The 18,740-nt window shown below is 50.1% G+C and overlaps 1 protein-coding gene across 1 annotated transcript in view; it reads right to left on the bottom strand.

Moving 5' to 3' along the window:
• The window catches only part of nbas (NBAS subunit of NRZ tethering complex), a 254,699-nt gene that overhangs the window by 199,756 nt on the left and 36,203 nt on the right, over nucleotides 1-18,740 (bottom strand). The window contains exons 15-18 of the mRNA XM_082977106.1: nucleotides 17,374-17,646; nucleotides 15,977-16,102; nucleotides 14,719-14,870; nucleotides 12,368-12,505 (exon numbers count right to left, since the gene is read on the bottom strand). Coding sequence (XP_082833232.1) covers nucleotides 12,368-12,505; nucleotides 14,719-14,870; nucleotides 15,977-16,102; nucleotides 17,374-17,646 — 689 coding nt within the window. The remainder of the gene's footprint in view (nucleotides 1-12,367; nucleotides 12,506-14,718; nucleotides 14,871-15,976; nucleotides 16,103-17,373; nucleotides 17,647-18,740) is intronic.

Raw genomic sequence — 18,740 nt, 5'->3', positions numbered from 1 at the left:
AACGGAGTGGTAGAGAGAGGGGTAAACGGAGTGGTAGGGGTAAACGGAGTGGTAGAGAGAGGGGTAAACGGAGTGGTAGAGAGCGGGGTAAACGGAGTGGTAGAGAGAGGGGTAAACGGAGTGGTAGAGAGAGGGGTAAACGGAGTGGTAGAGAGAGGGGTAAATGGAGAGAGAGGGGTAAATGGAGAGAGAGGGGTAAATGGAGTGGTAGAGAGAGGGGTAAACGGAGTGGTAGAGAGAGGGGTAAACGGAGTGGTAGAGAGAGGGGTAAACGGAGTGGTAGAGAGAGGGGTAAACGGAGTGGTAGAGAGAGGGGTAAATGGAGAGAGAGGGGTAAACGGAGTGGTAGAGAGAGGGGTAAACGGAGTGGTAGGGGTAAACGGAGTGGTAGAGAGAGGGGTAAACGGAGTGGTAGAGAGCGGGGTAAACGGAGTGGTAGAGAGAGGGGTAAACGGAGTGGTAGAGAGAGGGGTAAACGGAGTGGTAGAGGGGGGTAAATGGAGAGAGAGGGGTAAACGGAGAGAGAGGGGTAAACGGAGCGGTAGAGAGAGGGGTAAACGGAGCGGTAGAGAGAGGGGTAAACGGAGCGGTAGAGAGAGGGGTAAACGGAGCGGTAGAGAGAGGGGTAAACGGAGCGGTAGAGAGGGGTAAACGGAGCGGTAGAGAGGGGTAAACGGAGCGGTAGAGAGAGGGGTAAACGGAGCGGTAGAGAGAGGGGTAAACGGAGCGGTAGAGAGGGGTAAACGGAGCAGTAGAGAGAGGGGTAAACGGAGCGGTAGAGAGAGGGGTAAATGTAGAGAGAGGGGTAAATGTAGAGAGAGGGGTAAATGGAGAGAGGGGTAAATGTAGAGAGAGGGGTAAATGTAGAGAGAGGGGTAAATGGAGTGGTAGAGAGAGGGGTAAATGGAGTGGTAGAGAGAGGGGTAAATGGAGTGGTAGAGAGAGGGGTAAATGGAGTGGTAGAGAGAGGGGTAAATGGAGAGGTAGAGAGAGGGGTAAATGGAGGGGTAGGGGTAAATGGAGCGGTAGGGGTAAATGGAGCGGTAGAGAGAGGGGTAAATGGAACGGTAGAGAGAGGGGTAAATGGAGTGGTAGAGAGAGGGGTAAATGGAGTGGTAGGGGTAAATGGAGTGGTAGAGAGAGGGGTAAATGGAGTGGTAGGGGTAAATGGAGTGGTAGAGAGGGGTAAATGGAGGGGTAGGGGTAAATGGAGGGGTAGAGAGAGGGGTAAATGGAGTGGTAGGGGTAAATGGAGTGGTAGAGAGGGGTAAATGGAGGGGTAGGGGTAAATGGAGTGGTAGAGAGAGGGGTAAATGGAGTGGTAGAGAGAGGGGTAAATGGAGTGGTAGAGAGAGGGGTAAATGGAGTGGTAGAGAGAGGGGTAAATGGAGTGGTAGAGAGAGGGGTAAATGGAGTGGTAGAGAGAGGGGTAAATGGAGGGGTAGGGGTAAATGGAGCGGTAGGGGTAAATGGAGCGGTAGAGAGAGGGGTAAATGGAACGGTAGAGAGAGGGGTAAATGGAGTGGTAGAGAGAGGGGTAAATGGAGTGGTAGGGGTAAATGGAGTGGTAGAGAGAGGGGTAAATGGAGTGGTAGGGGTAAATGGAGTGGTAGAGAGGGGTAAATGGAGGGGTAGGGGTAAATGGAGGGGTAGAGAGAGGGGTAAATGGAGTGGTAGGGGTAAATGGAGTGGTAGAGAGAGGGGTAAACGGAGTGGTAGGGGTAAATGGAGTGGTAGAGAGAGGGGTAAAAACGGAGCAGTAGAGAGAGGGGTAAACGGAGCGGTAGAGAGAGGGGTAAATGTAGAGAGAGGGGTAAATGTAGAGAGAGGGGTAAATGGAGAGAGGGGTAAATGTAGAGAGAGGGGTAAATGTAGAGAGAGGGGTAAATGGAGTGGTAGAGAGAGGGGTAAATGGAGTGGTAGAGAGAGGGGTAAATGGAGTGGTAGAGAGAGGGGTAAATGGAGTGGTAGAGAGAGGGGTAAATGGAGAGGTAGAGAGAGGGGTAAATGGAGGGGTAGGGTAAATGGAGCGGTAGGGGTAAATGGAGCGGTAGAGAGAGGGGTAAATGGAACGGTAGAGAGAGGGGTAAATGGAGTGGTAGAGAGAGGGGTAAATGGAGTGGTAGGGGTAAATGGAGTGGTAGAGAGAGGGGTAAATGGAGTGGTAGGGGTAAATGGAGTGGTAGAGAGGGGTAAATGGAGGGGTAGGGGTAAATGGAGGGGTAGAGAGAGGGGTAAATGGAGTGGTAGGGGTAAATGGAGTGGTAGAGAGGGGTAAATGGAGGGGTAGGGGTAAATGGAGTGGTAGAGAGAGGGGTAAATGGAGTGGTAGAGAGAGGGGTAAATGGAGTGGTAGAGAGAGGTTAAATGGAGTGGTAGAGAGAGGGGTAAATGGAGTGGTAGAGAGAGGGGTAAATGTAGTGGTAGGGGTAAATGGAGCGGTAGAGAGAGGGGTAAATGGAGTGGTAGAGAGAGGGGTAAATGGAGTGGTAGAGAGAGGGGTAAATGGAGTGGTAGAGAGAGGGGTAAATGGAGTGGTAGAGAGAGGGGTAAATAGAGCGGTAGAGAGAGGGGTAAATGGAGCGGTAGAGAGAGGGGTAAATGGAGCGGTAGAGAGGGGTAAATGGAGCGGTAGAGAGAGGGGTAAATGGAGCGGTAGAGAGAGGGGTAAATGGAGTGGTAGAGAGAGGGGTAAATGGAGTGGTAGAGAGAGGGGTAAATGGAGTGGTAGAGAGAGGGGTAAATGGAGGGGTAGGGGTAAATGGAGTGGTAGAGAGAGGGGTAAATGGAGTGGTAGAGAGAGGGGTAAATGGAGCGGTAGAGAGAGGGGTAAATGAAGTGGTAGAGAGAGGGGTAAATGGAGTGGTAGAGAGAGGGGTAAATGGAGTGGTAGAGAGAGGGGTAAATGGAGTGGTAGAGAGAGGGGTAAATGGAGGGGTAGGGGTAAATGGAGGGGTAGGGGTAAATGGAGTGGTAGAGAGAGGGGTAAATGGAGGGGTAGGGGTAAATGGAGGGGTAGAGAGAGGGGTAAATGGAGCGGTAGAGAGAGGGGTAAATGGAGTGGTAGAGAGAGGGGTAAATGGAGGGGTAGGGGTAAATGTAGTGGTAGAGAGAGGGGTAAATGGAGTGGTAGAGAGAGGGGTAAATGGAGTGGTAGAGAGAGGGGTAAATGGAGTGGTAGAGAGAGGGGTAAATGGAGTGGTAGAGAGAGGGGTAAATGGAGTGGTAGAGAGAGGGGTAAACGGAGCGACAGAGAGAGGGGTAAACGGAGCGGTAGAGAGAGGGGTAAACGGAGTGGTAGAGAGAGGGGTAAATGGGAGAGAGGGGTAAACGGAGTGGTAGAGAGAGGGGTAAACGGAGTGGTAGGGGTAAACGGAGTGGTAGAGAGAGGGGTAAACGGAGTGGTAGGGGTAAACGGAGTGGTAGAGAGAGGGGTAAACGGAGTGGTAGAGAGCGGGGTAAACGGAGTGGTAGAGAGAGGGGTAAACGGAGTGGTAGAGAGAGGGGTAAATGGAGTGGTAGAGAGAGGGGTAAATGGAGAGAAAGGGGTAAATGGAGTGGTAGAGAGAGGGGTAAATGGAGCGGTAGAGAGAGGGGTAAACGGAGCGGTAGAGAGAGGGGTAAACGGAGCGGTAGAGAGAGGGGTAAACGGAGCAGTAGAGAGGGGTAAACGGAGCGGTAGAGAGGGGTAAACGGAGTGGTAGATAGAGGGGTAAACGGAGTGGTAGATAGAGGGGTAAACGGAGTGGTAGAGAGAGGGGTAAACGGAGTGGTAGAGAGAGGGGTAAACGGAGCGGTAGAGAGGGGTAAATGGAGTGGTAGAGAGAGGGGTAAATGGAGTGGTAGAGAGAGGGGTAAATGGAGAGAGGGGTAAATGTAGAGAGAGGGGTAAATGTAGAGAGAGGGGTAAATGTAGAGAGAGGGGTAAATGGAGTGGTAGAGAGAGGGGTAAATGGAGTGGTAGAGAGAGGGGTAAATGGAGTGGTAGAGAGAGGGGTAAATGGAGTGGTAGAGAGAGGGGTAAATGGAGGGGTAGGGGTAAATGGAGGGGTAGGGGTAAATGGAGGGGTAGGGGTAAATGGAGGGGTAGGGGTAAATGGAGCGGTAGGGGTAAATGGAGCGGTAGGGGTAAATGGAGCGGTAGAGAGAGGGGTAAATGGAACGGTAGAGAGAGGGGTAAATGGAGTGGTAGAGAGAGGGGTAAATGGAGTGGTAGGGGTAAATGGAGTGGTAGAGAGAGGGGTAAATGGAGTGGTAGGGGTAAATGGAGTGGTAGAGAGGGGTAAATGGAGGGGTAGGGGTAAATGGAGTGGTAGAGAGAGGGGTAAACGGAGTGGTAGAGAGAGGGGTAAACGGAGTGGTAGAGAGAGGGGTAAATGGAGAGAGAGGGGTAAACGGAGTGGTAGGGGTAAACGGAGTGGTAGAGAGAGGGGTAAACGGAGTGGTAGAGAGCGGGGTAAACGGAGTGGTAGAGAGAGGGGTAAACGGAGTGGTAGAGAGAGGGGTAAATGGAGAGAGAGGGGTAAATGGAGTGGTAGAGACAGGGGTAAATGGAGCGGTAGAGAGAGGGGTAAACGGAGCGGTAGAGAGAGGGGTAAACGGAGCGGTAGAGAGGGGTAAACGGAGCGGTAGAGAGAGGGGTAAACGGAGCGGTAGAGAGAGGGGTAAACGGAGCGGTAGAGAGAGGGGTAAACGGAGCGGTAGAGAGAGGGGTAAACGGAGTGGTAGAGAGAGGGGTAAATGTAGAGAGAGGGGTAAATGTAGAGAGAGGGGTAAATGTAGAGAGAGGGGTAAATGTAGAGAGAGGGGTAAATGGAGTGGTAGAGAGAGGGGTAAATGGAGTGGTAGAGAGAGGGGTAAATGGAGTGGTAGAGAGAGGGGTAAATGGAGTGGTAGAGAGAGGGGTAAATGGAGTGGTAGGGGTAAATGGAGTGGTAGAGAGAGGGGTAAATGGAGTGGTAGGGGTAAATGGAGTGGTAGAGAGAGGGGTAAATGGAGTGGTAGGGGTAAATGGAGTGGTAGAGAGAGGGGTAAATGGAGTGGTAGGGGTAAATGGAGTGGTAGAGAGGGGTAAATGGAGGGGTAGGGGTAAATGGAGGGGTAGAGAGAGGGGTAAATGGAGTGGTAGGGGTAAATGGAGTGGTAGAGAGGGGTAAATGGAGGGGTAGGGGTAAATGGAGTGGTAGAGAGAGGGGTAAATGGAGTGGTAGAGAGAGGGGTAAATGGAGTGGTAGGGGTAAATGGAGCGGTAGAGAGAGGGGTAAATGGAGCGGTAGAGAGAGGGGTAAATGGAGTGGTAGAGAGAGGGGTAAATGTAGAGAGAGGGGTAAATGGAGGTAGAGAGAGGGGTAAATGGAGCGGTAGAGAGAGGGGTAAATGGAGCGGTAGAGAGAGGGGTAAATGAAGTGGTAGAGAGAGGGGTAAATGGAGTGGTAGAGAGAGGGGTAAATGGAGTGGTAGAGAGAGGGGTAAATGGAGTGGTAGAGAGAGGGGTAAATGGAGTGGTAGAGAGAGGGGTAAATGGAGGGGTAGGGGTAAATGGAGTGGTAGAGAGAGGGGTAAATGGAGGGGTAGGGGTAAATGGAGGGGTAGAGAGAGGGGTAAATGGAGCGGTAGAGAGGGGGGTAAATGGAGGGGTAGAGAGAGGGGTAAATGGAGCGGTAGAGAGAGGGGTAAATGGAGGGGTAGGGGTAAATGGAGGGGTAGGGGTAAATGGAGCGGTAGAGAGGGGTAAATGGAGCGGTAGAGAGGGGTAAATGGAGCGGTAGAGAGGGGTAAATGGAGCGGTAGAGAGGGGTAAATGGAGCGGTAGAGAGAGGGGTAAATGGAGCGGTAGAGAGAGGGGTAAATGGAGTGGTAGAGAGAGGGGTAAATGGAGGGGTAGGGGTAAATGGAGGGGTAGGGGTAAATGTAGTGGTAGAGAGAGGGGTAAATGGAGTGGTAGAGAGAGAGGTAAATGGAGCGACAGAGAGAGGGGTAAACGGAGTGGTAGAGAGAGGGGTAAACGGAGTGGTAGAGAGAGGGGTAAATGGAGAGAGAGGGGTAAACGGAGTGGTAGAGAGAGGGGTAAACGGAGTGGTAGGGGTAAACGGAGTGGTAGAGAGAGGGGTAAACGGAGTGGTAGAGAGCGGGGTAAACGGAGTGGTAGAGAGAGGGGTAAACAGAGTGGTAGAGAGAGGGGTAAATGGAGTGGTAGAGAGAGGGGTAAATGGAGAGAGAGGGGTAAATGGAGTGGTAGAGAGAGGGGTAAATGGAACGGTAGAGAGAGGGGTAAATGGAGCGGTAGAGAGAGGGGTAAACGGAGCGGTAGAGAGGGGTAAACGGAGCGGTAGAGAGGGGTAAACGGAGTGGTAGATAGAGGGGTAAACGGAGTGGTAGAGAGAGGGGTAAACGGAGTGGTAGAGAGAGGGGTAAACGGAGCGGTAGAGAGAGGGGTAAACGGAGCGGTAGAGAGGGGTAAACGGAGTGGTAGAGAGAGGGGTAAATGGAGTGGTAGAGAGAGGGGTAAATGGAGCGACAGAGAGAGGGGTAAACGGAGTGGTAGAGAGAGGGGTAAACGGAGTGGTAGAGAGAGGGGTAAATGGAGAGAGAGGGGTAAACGGAGTGGTAGAGAGAGGGGTAAACGGAGAGGTAGGGGTAAACGGAGTGGTAGAGAGAGGGGTAAACGGAGTGGTAGAGAGCGGGGTAAACGGAGTGGTAGAGAGAGGGGTAAACGGAGTGGTAGAGAGAGGGGTAAATGGAGAGAGAGGGGTAAATGGAGTGGTAGAGAGAGGGGTAAATGGAGTGGTAGAGAGAGGGGTAAATGGAGCGGTAGAGAGAGGGGTAAATGGAGCGGTAGAGAGAGGGGTAAACGGAGCGGTAGAGAGGGGTAAACGGAGTGGTAGAGAGAGGGGTAAATGGAGTGGTAGAGAGAGGGGTAAATGTAGAGAGAGGGGTAAATGTAGAGGTAGAGAGAGGGGTAAATGGAGTGGTAGAGAGAGGGGTAAATGGAGTGGTAGAGAGAGGGGTAAATGGAGTGGTAGAGAGAGGGGTAAATGGAGTGGTAGGGGTAAATGGAGTGGTAGAGAGAGGGGTAAATGGAGTGGTAGGGGTAAATGGAATGGTAGAGAGGGGTAAATGGAGGGGTAGGGGTAAATGGAGGGGTAGAGAGAGGGGTAAATGGAGTGGTAGAGAGAGGGGTAAATGTAGAGAGAGGGGTAAATGTAGAGGTAGAGAGAGGGGTAAATTGAGTGGTAGAGAGAGGGGTAAATGTAGAGAGAGGGGTAAATGTAGAGGTAGAGAGAGGGGTAAATGGAGTGGTAGGGAGGGTAAATGGAGTGGTAGAGAGAGGGGTAAATGGAGTGGTAGAGAGAGGTTAAATGGAGTGGTAGAGAGAGGGGTAAATGGAGTGGTAGAGAGAGGGGTAAATGTAGTGGTAGGGGTAAATGGAGCGGTAGAGAGAGGGGTAAATGGAGTGGTAGAGAGAGGGGTAAATGGAGTGGTAGAGAGAGGGGTAAATGGAGTGGTAGAGAGAGGGGTAAATGGAGCGGTAGAGAGAGGGGTAAATGGAGCGGTAGAGAGAGGGGTAAATGGAGGGGTAGAGAGAGGGGTAAATGGAGTGGTAGAGAGAGGGGTAAATGGAGCGGTAGAGAGGGGTAAATGGAGCGGTAGAGAGGGGTAAATGGAGTGGTAGAGAGAGGGGTAAATGGAGTGGTAGAGAGAGGGGTAAATGGAGTGGTAGAGAGAGGGGTAAATGGAGGGGTAGGGGTAAATGGAGTGGTAGAGAGAGGGGTAAATGGAGTGGTAGAGAGAGGGGTAAATGGAGCGGTAGAGAGAGGGGTAAATGAAGTGGTAGAGAGAGGTAAATGGAGTGGTAGAGAGAGGTAAATGGAGCGGTAGAGAGAGGGGTAAATGGAGCGGTAGGGGTAAATGGAGCGGTAGAGAGAGGGGTAAATGGGGCGGTAGAGAGGGGTAAATGGAGCGGTAGAGAGAGGGGTAAATGGAGCGGTAGAGAGGGGTAAATGGAGGGGTAGAGAGAGGGGTAAATGGAGTGGTAGAGAGAGGGGTAAATGGAGTGGTAGAGAGAGGGGTAAATGGAGTGGTAGAGAGAGGGGTAAATGGAGTGGTAGAGAGAGGGGTAAATGGAGTGGTAGAGAGAGGGGTAAATGGAGTGGTAGAGAGAGGGGTAAATGGAGTGGTAGAGAGAGGGGTAAATGGAGTGGTAGAGAGAGGGGTAAATGGAGGGGTAGGGGTAAATGGAGTGGTAGAGAGAGGGGTAAATGGAGGGGTAGGGGTAAATGGAGGGGTAGAGAGAGGGGTAAATGGAGCGGTAGAGAGAGGGGTAAATGGAGTGGTAGAGAGAGGGGTAAATGGAGGGGTAGGGGTAAATGGAGGGGTAGGGGTAAATGTAGTGGTAGAGAGAGGGGTAAATGGAGTGGTAGAGAGAGGGGTAAATGGAGTGGTAGAGAGAGGGGTAAATGGAGCGACAGAGAGAGGGGTAAACGGAGTGGTAGAGAGAGGGGTAAACGGAGTGGTAGAGAGAGGGGTAAATGGAGAGAGAGGGGTAAACGGAGTGGTAGAGAGAGGGGTAAACGGAGTGGTAGGGGTAAACGGAGTGGTAGAGAGAGGGGTAAACGGAGTGGTAGAGAGCGGGGTAAACGGAGTGGTAGAGAGAGGGGTAAACAGAGTGGTAGAGAGAGGGGTAAATGGAGTGGTAGAGAGAGGGGTAAATGGAGAGAGAGGGGTAAATGGAGTGGTAGAGAGAGGGGTAAATGGAACGGTAGAGAGAGGGGTAAATGGAGCGGTAGAGAGAGGGGTAAACGGAGCGGTAGAGAGGGGTAAACGGAGTGGTAGAGAGAGGGGTAAACGGAGTGGTAGAGAGAGGGGTAAACGGAGTGGTAGAGAGAGGGGTAAACGGAGCGGTAGAGAGGGGTAAACGGAGTGGTAGAGAGAGGGGTAAATGGAGTGGTAGAGAGAGGGGTAAATGGAGCGACAGAGAGAGGGGTAAACGGAGTGGTAGAGAGAGGGGTAAACGGAGTGGTAGAGAGAGGGGTAAATGGAGAGAGAGGGGTAAACGGAGTGGTAGAGAGAGGGGTAAACGGAGAGGTAGGGGTAAACGGAGTGGTAGAGAGAGGGGTAAACGGAGTGGTAGAGAGCGGGGTAAACGGAGTGGTAGAGAGAGGGGTAAACGGAGTGGTAGAGAGAGGGGTAAATGGAGTGGTAGAGAGAGGGGTAAATGGAGAGAGAGGGGTAAATGGAGTGGTAGAGAGAGGGGTAAATGGAGCGGTAGAGAGAGGGGTAAATGGAGCGGTAGAGAGAGGGGTAAACGGAGCGGTAGAGAGGGGTAAACGGAGTGGTAGAGAGAGGGGTAAATGGAGTGGTAGAGAGAGGGGTAAATGTAGAGAGAGGGGTAAATGTAGAGGTAGAGAGAGGGGTAAATGGAGTGGTAGAGAGAGGGGTAAATGGAGTGGTAGAGAGAGGGGTAAATGGAGTGGTAGGGGTAAATGGAGTGGTAGAGAGAGGGGTAAATGGAGTGGTAGGGGTAAATGGAATGGTAGAGAGGGGTAAATGGAGGGGTAGGGGTAAATGGAGGGGTAAATGGAGTGGTAGGGGTAAATGGAGTGGTAGAGAGGGGTAAATGGAGGGGTAGGGGTAAATGGAGTGGTAGAGAGAGGGGTAAATGGAGTGGTAGAGAGAGGTTAAATGGAGTGGTAGAGAGAGGGGTAAATGGAGTGGTAGAGAGAGGGGTAAATGTAGTGGTAGGGGTAAATGGAGCGGTAGAGAGAGGGGTAAATGGAGTGGTAGAGAGAGGGGTAAATGGAGTGGTAGAGAGAGGGGTAAATGGAGTGGTAGAGAGAGGGGTAAATGGAGCGGTAGAGAGAGGGGTAAATGGAGGGGTAGAGAGAGGGGTAAATGGAGTGGTAGAGAGAGGGGTAAATGGAGCGGTAGAGAGGGGTAAATGGAGCGGTAGAGCGGGGTAAATGGAGTGGTAGAGAGAGGGGTAAATGGAGTGGTAGAGAGAGGGGTAAATGGAGTGGTAGAGAGAGGGGTAAATGGAGGGGTAGGGGTAAATGGAGTGGTAGAGAGAGGGGTAAATGGAGTGGTAGAGAGAGGGGTAAATGGAGCGGTAGAGAGAGGGGTAAATGAAGTGGTAGAGAGAGGTAAATGGAGTGGTAGAGAGAGGTAAATGGAGCGGTAGAGAGAGGGGTAAATGGAGCGGTAGGGGTAAATGGAGCGGTAGAGAGAGGGGTAAATGGAGCGGTAGAGAGGGGTAAATGGAGCGGTAGAGAGAGGGGTAAATGGAGCGGTAGAGAGGGGTAAATGGAGGGGTAGAGAGAGGGGTAAATGGAGCGGTAGAGAGAGGGGTAAATGGAGTGGTAGAGAGAGGGGTAAATGGAGTGGTAGAGAGAGGGGTAAATGGAGGGGTAGGGGTAAATGGAGTGGTAGAGAGAGGGGTAAATGGAGTGGTAGAGAGAGGGGTAAATGGAGCGGTAGAGAGAGGGGTAAATGGAGCGGTAGAGAGAGGGGTAAATGAAGTGGTAGAGAGAGGGGTAAATGGAGTGGTAGAGAGAGGGGTAAATGGAGTGGTAGAGAGAGGGGTAAATGGAGTGGTAGAGAGAGGGGTAAATGGAGTGGTAGAGAGAGGGGTAAATGGAGTGGTAGAGAGAGGGGTAAATGGAGGGGTAGGGGTAAATGGAGTGGTAGAGAGAGGGGTAAATGGAGGGGTAGGGGTAAATGGAGGGGTAGAGAGAGGGGTAAATGGAGCGGTAGAGAGAGGGGTAAATGGAGTGGTAGAGAGAGGGGTAAATGGAGGGGTAGGGGTAAATGGAGGGGTAGGGGTAAATGTAGTGGTAGAGAGAGGGGTAAATGGAGTGGTAGAGAGAGGGGTAAACGGAGTGGTAGAGAGAGGGGTAAATGGAGTGGTAGAGAGACGGGTAAATGGAGTGGTAGAGAGACGGGTAAATGGAGTGGTAGAGAGAGGGGTAAATGGAGGGGTAGGGGTAAATGGAGTGGTAGAGAGAGGGGTAAATGGAGTGGTAGAGAGAGGGGTAAATGGAGGGGTAGGGGTAAATGCACTCTCCGCACGATTCATTACCCAGGGAACTCTCCTCACGATTCATTACCCAGGGAACTCTCCTCACGATTCATTACCCAGGGAACTCTCCACACGATTCATTACCCAGGGAACTCTCCACACGATTCATTACCCAGGGAACTCTCCACACGATTCATTACCCAGGGAACTCTCCACACGATTCATTACCCAGGGAACTCTCCACACGATTCATTACCCAGGGAACTCTCCACACGATTCATTACCCAGGGAACTCTCCACACGATTCATTACCCAGGGAACTCTCCACACGATTCATTACCCAGGGAACTCTCCACACGATTCATTACCCAGGGAACTCTCCACACGATTCATTACCCAGGGAACTCTCCACACGATTCATTACCCAGGGAACTCTCCACACGATTCATTACCCAGGGAACTCTCCACACGATTCATTACCCAGGGAACTCTCCACACGATTCATTACCCAGGGAACTCTCCACACGATTCATTACCCAGGGAACTCTCCACACGATTCATTACCCAGGAGACTCTCCACACGATTCATTACCCGGGGGACTCTCCGCACGATTCATTACCCGGGGGACTCTCCGCACGATTCATTACCCGGGGGACTCTCCACACGATTCATTACCCGGGGGACTCTCCACACGATTCATTACCCGGGGGACTCTCCACACGATTCATTACCCGGGGAACTCTCCACACGATTCATTACCCAGGGAACTCTCCACACGTGGTAACCGATCGGCTGACAGTTTGATTGGCTGGTAACCGATCGGCTGACAGTTTGATTGGCTGGTAACCGATCGGCTGACAGTTTGATTGGCTGGTAACCGATCGGCTGACAGTTTGATTGGCTGGTAACCGATCGGCTGACAGTTTGATTGGCTGGTAACCGATCGGCTGACAGTTTGATTGGCTGGTAACCGATCGGCTGACAGTTTGATTGGCTGGTAACCGATCGGCTGACAGTTTGATTGGCTGGTAACCGATCGGCTGACAGTTTGATTGGCTGGTAACCGATCGGCTGACAGTTTGATTGGCTGGTAACCGATCGGCTGACAGTTTGATTGGCTGGTAACCGATCGGCTGACAGTTTGATTGGCTGGTAACCGATCGGCTGACAGTTTGATTGGCTGGTAACCGATCGGCTGACAGTTTGATTGGCTGGTAACCGATCGGCTGACAGTTTGATTGGCTGGTAACCGATCGGCTGACAGTTTGATTGGCTGGTAACCGATCGGCTGACAGTTTGATTGGCTGGTAACCGATCGGCTGACAGTTTGATTGGCTGGTATGTGTTCTGACCTGCTGAAGTTGACCCTGGTCAGTAGCTCCTGTCTCTTCAGACTCTCCTTCTCTCTCTTTAGCTCCATCTCTTTTTCTGCAGACAGGAAGTCCTCGTACGGAGCGTCATCAACATCAAGGTCACCTGATAGGATGAACCTACGGAGGGGGGGGGGAGGGGCGTCTTTAGAACTGTTTGAGATCGTCCTCTGGGAGAGCTACCGGGTGTGCAGGCTTTTGTTCCGGCCCGACTATAAACACATCACATCCCACCAATCAGCTGGTCAACAGGACCTTGATACTCTGACTCAGGGCTGAGCGGTGGTTTCAGAAACTAACAGTGATATACAATACCAGTCAAACGTTTAGGCTCTCCTACTCATTCAAGGGTTTTTCTTTATATTACATTGTAGAATAATAGTGAAGACATCAAAACTATGAAATAACACATATGGAATCATGTAGTAACCAAAAAAAGTGTTAAACAAATCAATATATTTTTTATATTTGAGATTATTCAAGGTAGCCACCCTTTGCCTTGATGACAACTTTGCACACGCTTGGCATTCTCTCAACCAGCTTCATGAGGTAATCACCTGGAATGCATTTCAATTAACAGGTGTGCCTTGTTAATTTGTGGAATTTCTATCCTTCTTAAAACCTGTTAGGGCTAGGGGGCAGTATTGACACGGCTGGATAAAAAAACATACCCGATTTAATCTGGTTACCACTCCTACCCAGTAACTAGAATATGCATATACTTATTACATATGGATAGAAAACACCCTAAATTTTCTAAAACTGTTTGAATGGTGTCTGTGAGTATAACAGAACTCATTTGGCAGGCAAAACCCTGAGACATTTTCTGACAGGAAGTGGATACCTGATGTGTTGTATTACCTTTAAACCTATCCCATTGAAAAACACAGGGGCTGAGGAATATTTTGGCACTTCCTATTGCTTCCACTAGATGTCACCAGCCTTTACAAAGTGTTTTGAGTCTTCTGGAGGGAGATCTGACCGAACAAGAGCCATGGAACGATGATGTCCCATTAGACACCTGGCGCGCGAGTTCATGTTGGGTACCCTCGTTCCAATACGTTATAAAAGAGTATGCATTCGTCCACCTTGAATATTGTTCATGTTCTGGTTAAAAAAGGCCCTAATGATTTATGCTATACAACGTTTGACATGTTTGAACGAACGGAAATATATTTTTTCCCCTCGTTCATGACGAGAAGTCCGGCTGGCTTAGATCATGTGCTAACAAGACGGAGATTTTTGGACATAAATGATGAGCTTTTTTGAACAAAACTACATTCGTTATGGACCTGTGATACCTGGAAGTGACATCTGATGAAGAGAATCAAAGGTAATGGATTATTTACATAGTATTTTCGATTTTAGATCTCCCCAACATGACGTCTAGTCTGTATCGCAACGCGTATTTTTCTGGGCGCAGTGCTCAGATTATTGCAAAGTGTGATTTCCCAGTAAGGTTATTTTTAAATCTGGCAAGTTGATTGCGTTCAAGAGATGTAAATCTATAATTCTTTAAATGACAATATAATATTTTACCAATGTTTTCTAATTTTAATTATTTAATTTGTGACGCTGACTTGACTGCCGGTTATTGGAGGGAAACGATTTCCTCAACATCAATGCCATAGTAAAACGCTGTTTTTGGATATAAATATGAACTTGATAGAACTAAAAATGCATGCATTGTCTAACATAATGTCCTAGGAGTGTCATCTGATGGAGATTGTAAAAGGTTAGTGCATTATTTTAGCTGGTTTTATGGTTTTGGTGACCCTGTCTTTGAATTGACAAAACATTACACACAACTCTTGTAAATGTACTGTCCTAACATACTCTAAATTTATGCTTTCGCCGTAAAACCTTTTTGAAATCGTAAAACGTGGTTAGATTAAGGAGATGTTTATCTTTCAAAGGGTGTAAAATAGTTGTATGTTTGAAAAATTTGAATTTTGACATTTATTTGGATTCAAATTTGCCGCTCTTGAAATGCACCTGCTGTTGATGGAGTGCACCACGGGTGGCACGCTAGCGTCCCACCTAGCCCATAGAGGTTAATGCGTTTGAGCCAATCAGTTGTGTTGTGACAAGGTAGAGTTGGTATACAGAAGACAGCCCTATTTGGTAAAAGACCAAGTCCATATTATGTCAAGAACAGCTCAAATAAGCAAAGAGAAACGACAGTCCATCATTACTTTAAGACATGAAGGTCAGTCAATAACGGAACGAGTAGTTGTGTCCAAACTTTTGACTGGTACTGCACGTTCTACGTGAAGGCATTGTGTTATCCACTATAGTCCTTATAGTCAACAGGAAGTGGTGAGGGTACTCGCCTGCCACCGTCCTCTCTGTTGCCGATAGCGATGAGAGCCTCGAGGTCTGTCCCCTTCAGGCCGTACTGCAACAGCTCCTTGGCAGCATCCACGTTCTCTGGGACACGCTCAACACACTCATGGAGCACCCACGAGCGTTTACGGATCTTACTCTACACACAGACAGACAGAGGCAGGCAGAGAGAGAGACAGGCAGGCAGAGAGAGACAGGCAGGCAGACAGACAGGGGGAGAGACAGAGGGAGAGAGAGAGACAGACAGACAGGCAGGCAGAGAGACAGACAGGGGGAGAGGCAGAGAGAGAGAGAGAGAGAGAGAGAGAGACAGGCAGGCAGAGAGACAGACGGGGAGAGAGACAGACGGACAGGGGGAGAGACAGACAGACAGGGGGCGAGGCAGACAGACAGGGGGAGAGGCAGACAGCCAGGGGGAGAGGCAGACAGACAGGGGGAGAGGCAGACAGACAGGGGGAGAGGCAGACAGACAGGGGGAGAGGCAGACAGACAGGGGGAGAGGCAGACAGACAGGGGGAGAGGCAGACAGACAGGGGGAGAGGCAGACAGACAGGGGGAGAGGCAGACAGACAGGGGGAGAGGCAGACAGACAGGGGGAGAGGCAGACAGACAGGGGGAGAGGCAGGCAGAGGCAGAGAGAGAGAGGCAGACAGGGGGAGAGACAGACAGACAGGGGGAGAGGCAGACAGACAGGGGGAGAGAGACAGACAGACAGGGGGAGAGAGACAGACAGGGGAAGAGAGACAGACAGGGGAAGAGAGACAGACAGGGGAAGAGAGACAGACAGGGGGAGAGAGACAGACAGACAGGGGGAGAGAGACAGACAGACAGGGGGAGAGAGACAGACAGACAGGGGAGAGAGACAGACAGACAGGGGGAGAGAGACAGACAGACAGGGGGAGAGACAGACAGACAGGGGGAGAGACAGTTTGTTCTAATATGTACACAATAGAAATACTATCATAACTATTGACACATTGTGAGAGTGAGAGAGAGAGTGTGAGAGTGTGTGTGTGTACCAGGTATAGAGAGTGTGTGTGTGTGTGTGTGTACCAGGTATAGAGAGTGTGTGTGTGTGTGTGTGTACCAGGTATAGAGAGTGTGTGTGTGTGTGTGTGTACCAGGTATAGAGAGTGTGTGTGTGTGTGTGTACAGGATGAGTGTGTGTGTGTGTGTGTGTACCAGGTATAGAGAGGTGTGTGTGTGTGTGTGTGTGTGTGTGTGTGTGTGTGTGTGTGTGTGTACCAGGTAGTCCTGTATAGAGGCGATGCTGACAGTACTCTTCCTCCACTGTCTCTGGTAGACCAGGTCTGAGTCGAGCCCGTACGCCTGGGCCAGGGAAAGGGCCTCGCCATACTCCTCATTATCAATCTGGAGGGACACACACATCCGCCCCATCAACACCATCATCCCCATCAACACCATCATCCCCATCAACATCATCATCCCCATCAACATCATCACCATCACCATCCCCATCAACACCATCCCCATCAACACCATCCCCATCAACACCATCCCCATCAACACCATCATCCCCAACACCATCATCCCCAACACCATCATCCCCAACACATCATCCCCAACACCATCATCCCCAACACCATCATCCCCATCAACACCATCATCCCCATCAACACCATCATCCCCATCAACACCATCAACACCATCAACATCAACACCATCCACACCATCCCCATCATCCCCATCCCCATCCATCACCACCATCCTCATCATCATCAACATCATCCCCATCAACACCATCCCCATCAACACCATCCCCATCATCCCCATCAACACCATCCCCATCACCCCATCACACCATCCCCATCCATCACCATCCACAAGAAGTTATTTCCTGCTAAAGTTACAGCAACAAAACAGATGAACTTTGTAATGTTTGTAAAACAATACATGTATTACTAGTAAGATAATAACTAATGTCCTATATTATTTAATTCAACTTTTAACCGAAAATATTACAATGAGAGAAATGTTCACCTGCCCTTTTAAGGGACGGAGGTTACCGTGGTAACACGACTTGAGTCATGTTTGTGCCTGTGAGACTGAGTTTGACTAGTAAACGCGTCGTCTTCCCTTCCCTAGCAGTTGAAATTCAAAACGTAGAAAAACGACCTAGCTTATGAACAAAACGATGCCAATGGCCAAGAAACACGAGGACATAGTCTCACTAAAGTAGACTTTCGTTTCAAGTAAATTACACCAACTTTTATTACTGTGCACATCACTTATTAAAACAAATCTTTCGCTCAGCTCTTCAAGTGCCCCCGGCCCCCGGCCCGGGTTGAGGTGGAAAATGCTATAAAGGATTCCTAGTTCTTTGACTTTGTGCGATTTAATTTACCAGCTATGAAACAAAACAGGCAGAAATACTTTGAAGACAGCTGCTACGGCATTTATTTTACTATGAATGTGATCATTGCTTGACGTTTTATTCACAAATACGTGCCTTTGGTTACTTTGACTACTTGGGAATGTCAGTCAGCCATTTTGTATTTTGGGAATGTCAAGTCAGCCATTTTGTATTTTGGGAATGTCAAGTGAGCCATTTTGTATTTTGGGAATGGCGGTCGAGTGTGCGTGAGCTTGATGTGTGTGTGGTCGTCGTCATGGTGACTTACCTTCCTTTGGTACAGCTCTTCAGGCGTGGTGGAGCGCAGGCTGACCAGACGGTAACTCTTGACGACGGTGCGGGGTCGTTTCCGCGGCGGCGCGAAGCGTTCCATCTCGGTGATGTAGTACAGCCCCTGCTTCACGTAACCAGAGTAACGGGCCTTGGCTGACGACTCTTCATCAGAGTCAGAGTCTCCTTCCTCAGCCTCCTCATCCTCCGTTGCCACACCCCCCATGTTACTGTCCAGGCGACCTCTCTTCTGTGCCAGACGCACTTCACACTGGGTGTGGGGGGAGAGAGAGAAAGGGGGGGGGGGGGAGAGAAAAGGGGGAGGGGGGAGAGAGAGAAGGGGGGGAGAGAAAGGGGGGGAGGAGACAAAGGGGGGAGAGAGAGAAAGGGGGGAGAGAGGGAGAGGAAAGGGGGGATAAAAGGGAGGGGGGAGAAAATCGGTGCTATTTAATTTGTGTGAACCGGTAGCCCATAACATAACATGTGCGGTAGGCTGAATCCTCTCTCCTTTCTTACTGACGCTGCAGTCTCTGCATCAGCCATGGCCTCCTCACTAGCGTTTTCCGTTCGGGCCGGCCAGCGTCTCAACAGCCAGCTCCTTCTTATTTAACGTTTAAATGATCCGAACAGCCCTCTCCTGCTAGACTGAACAACATGCATCATCTACTGATAGGACAGTAAGTCACAAAGCCAGTGATGACAGGAACACTGCTGGTTGGTCAGTCCTCTGTCTGTCCTCTGTCTGTCCCCGAGTGATGTGTGTGTGTGTGTGTGTGTGTGGACGGAGACAGTCAAACGGATTTTACACAGAGGGACAAAACACGACGCTCCTTCATCGAGTGAATTTCAACGTGACCCTGTAACGAATCCAAATCCACTTCGTCTATTGTTTTCTGGTACATTTCTTTATATTTTCTTCGGCGTGTGTCTCACATCGCCCGCCACGCTGAGCGGTGACCCATAGACCACTTACTGTGCTTTGACTGACCACTGAAAAACAAGTTAGAAAAAGGTGTTGAGAAACTGACTGAATAAAATCCATCTCTAAAATACCCATCCTTCGCCATTTATAAATCCATTTCCAAGGTTTCCTTTCCTAGGATATGAAGGCCATAATCGTGGCAGACTTGTGACCAGGGAGGGAGTCTGGTCAGTAAAGCCAGAGAATATTGTATAAACTGATGAGAAGTTCTCCTCTTGTTAAAGACCTGGGCCCAGTTTCCACCCACCCAAAAAAACCCACCTTAAGGATATTGTTCATCATAAGAACCCTCGTAGCAACATAAATCATTCTCAGAGACGTTTCCCTAAAAAAACATTTGTTATTAAAAAGTTGCACTTGTAAAAGCTGGAAATGTAACGTCG

This window comes from Salmo salar, chromosome 06 (genome assembly GCF_965601325.2).
Source record: "Salmo salar chromosome 06, fSalSal1, whole genome shotgun sequence".
Lineage (NCBI taxonomy): Eukaryota > Metazoa > Chordata > Actinopteri > Salmoniformes > Salmonidae > Salmo > Salmo salar.
The sequence above is the reverse complement of the archived record's forward strand: the minus strand, read 5'-3'. Positions and strand labels throughout refer to the sequence as shown.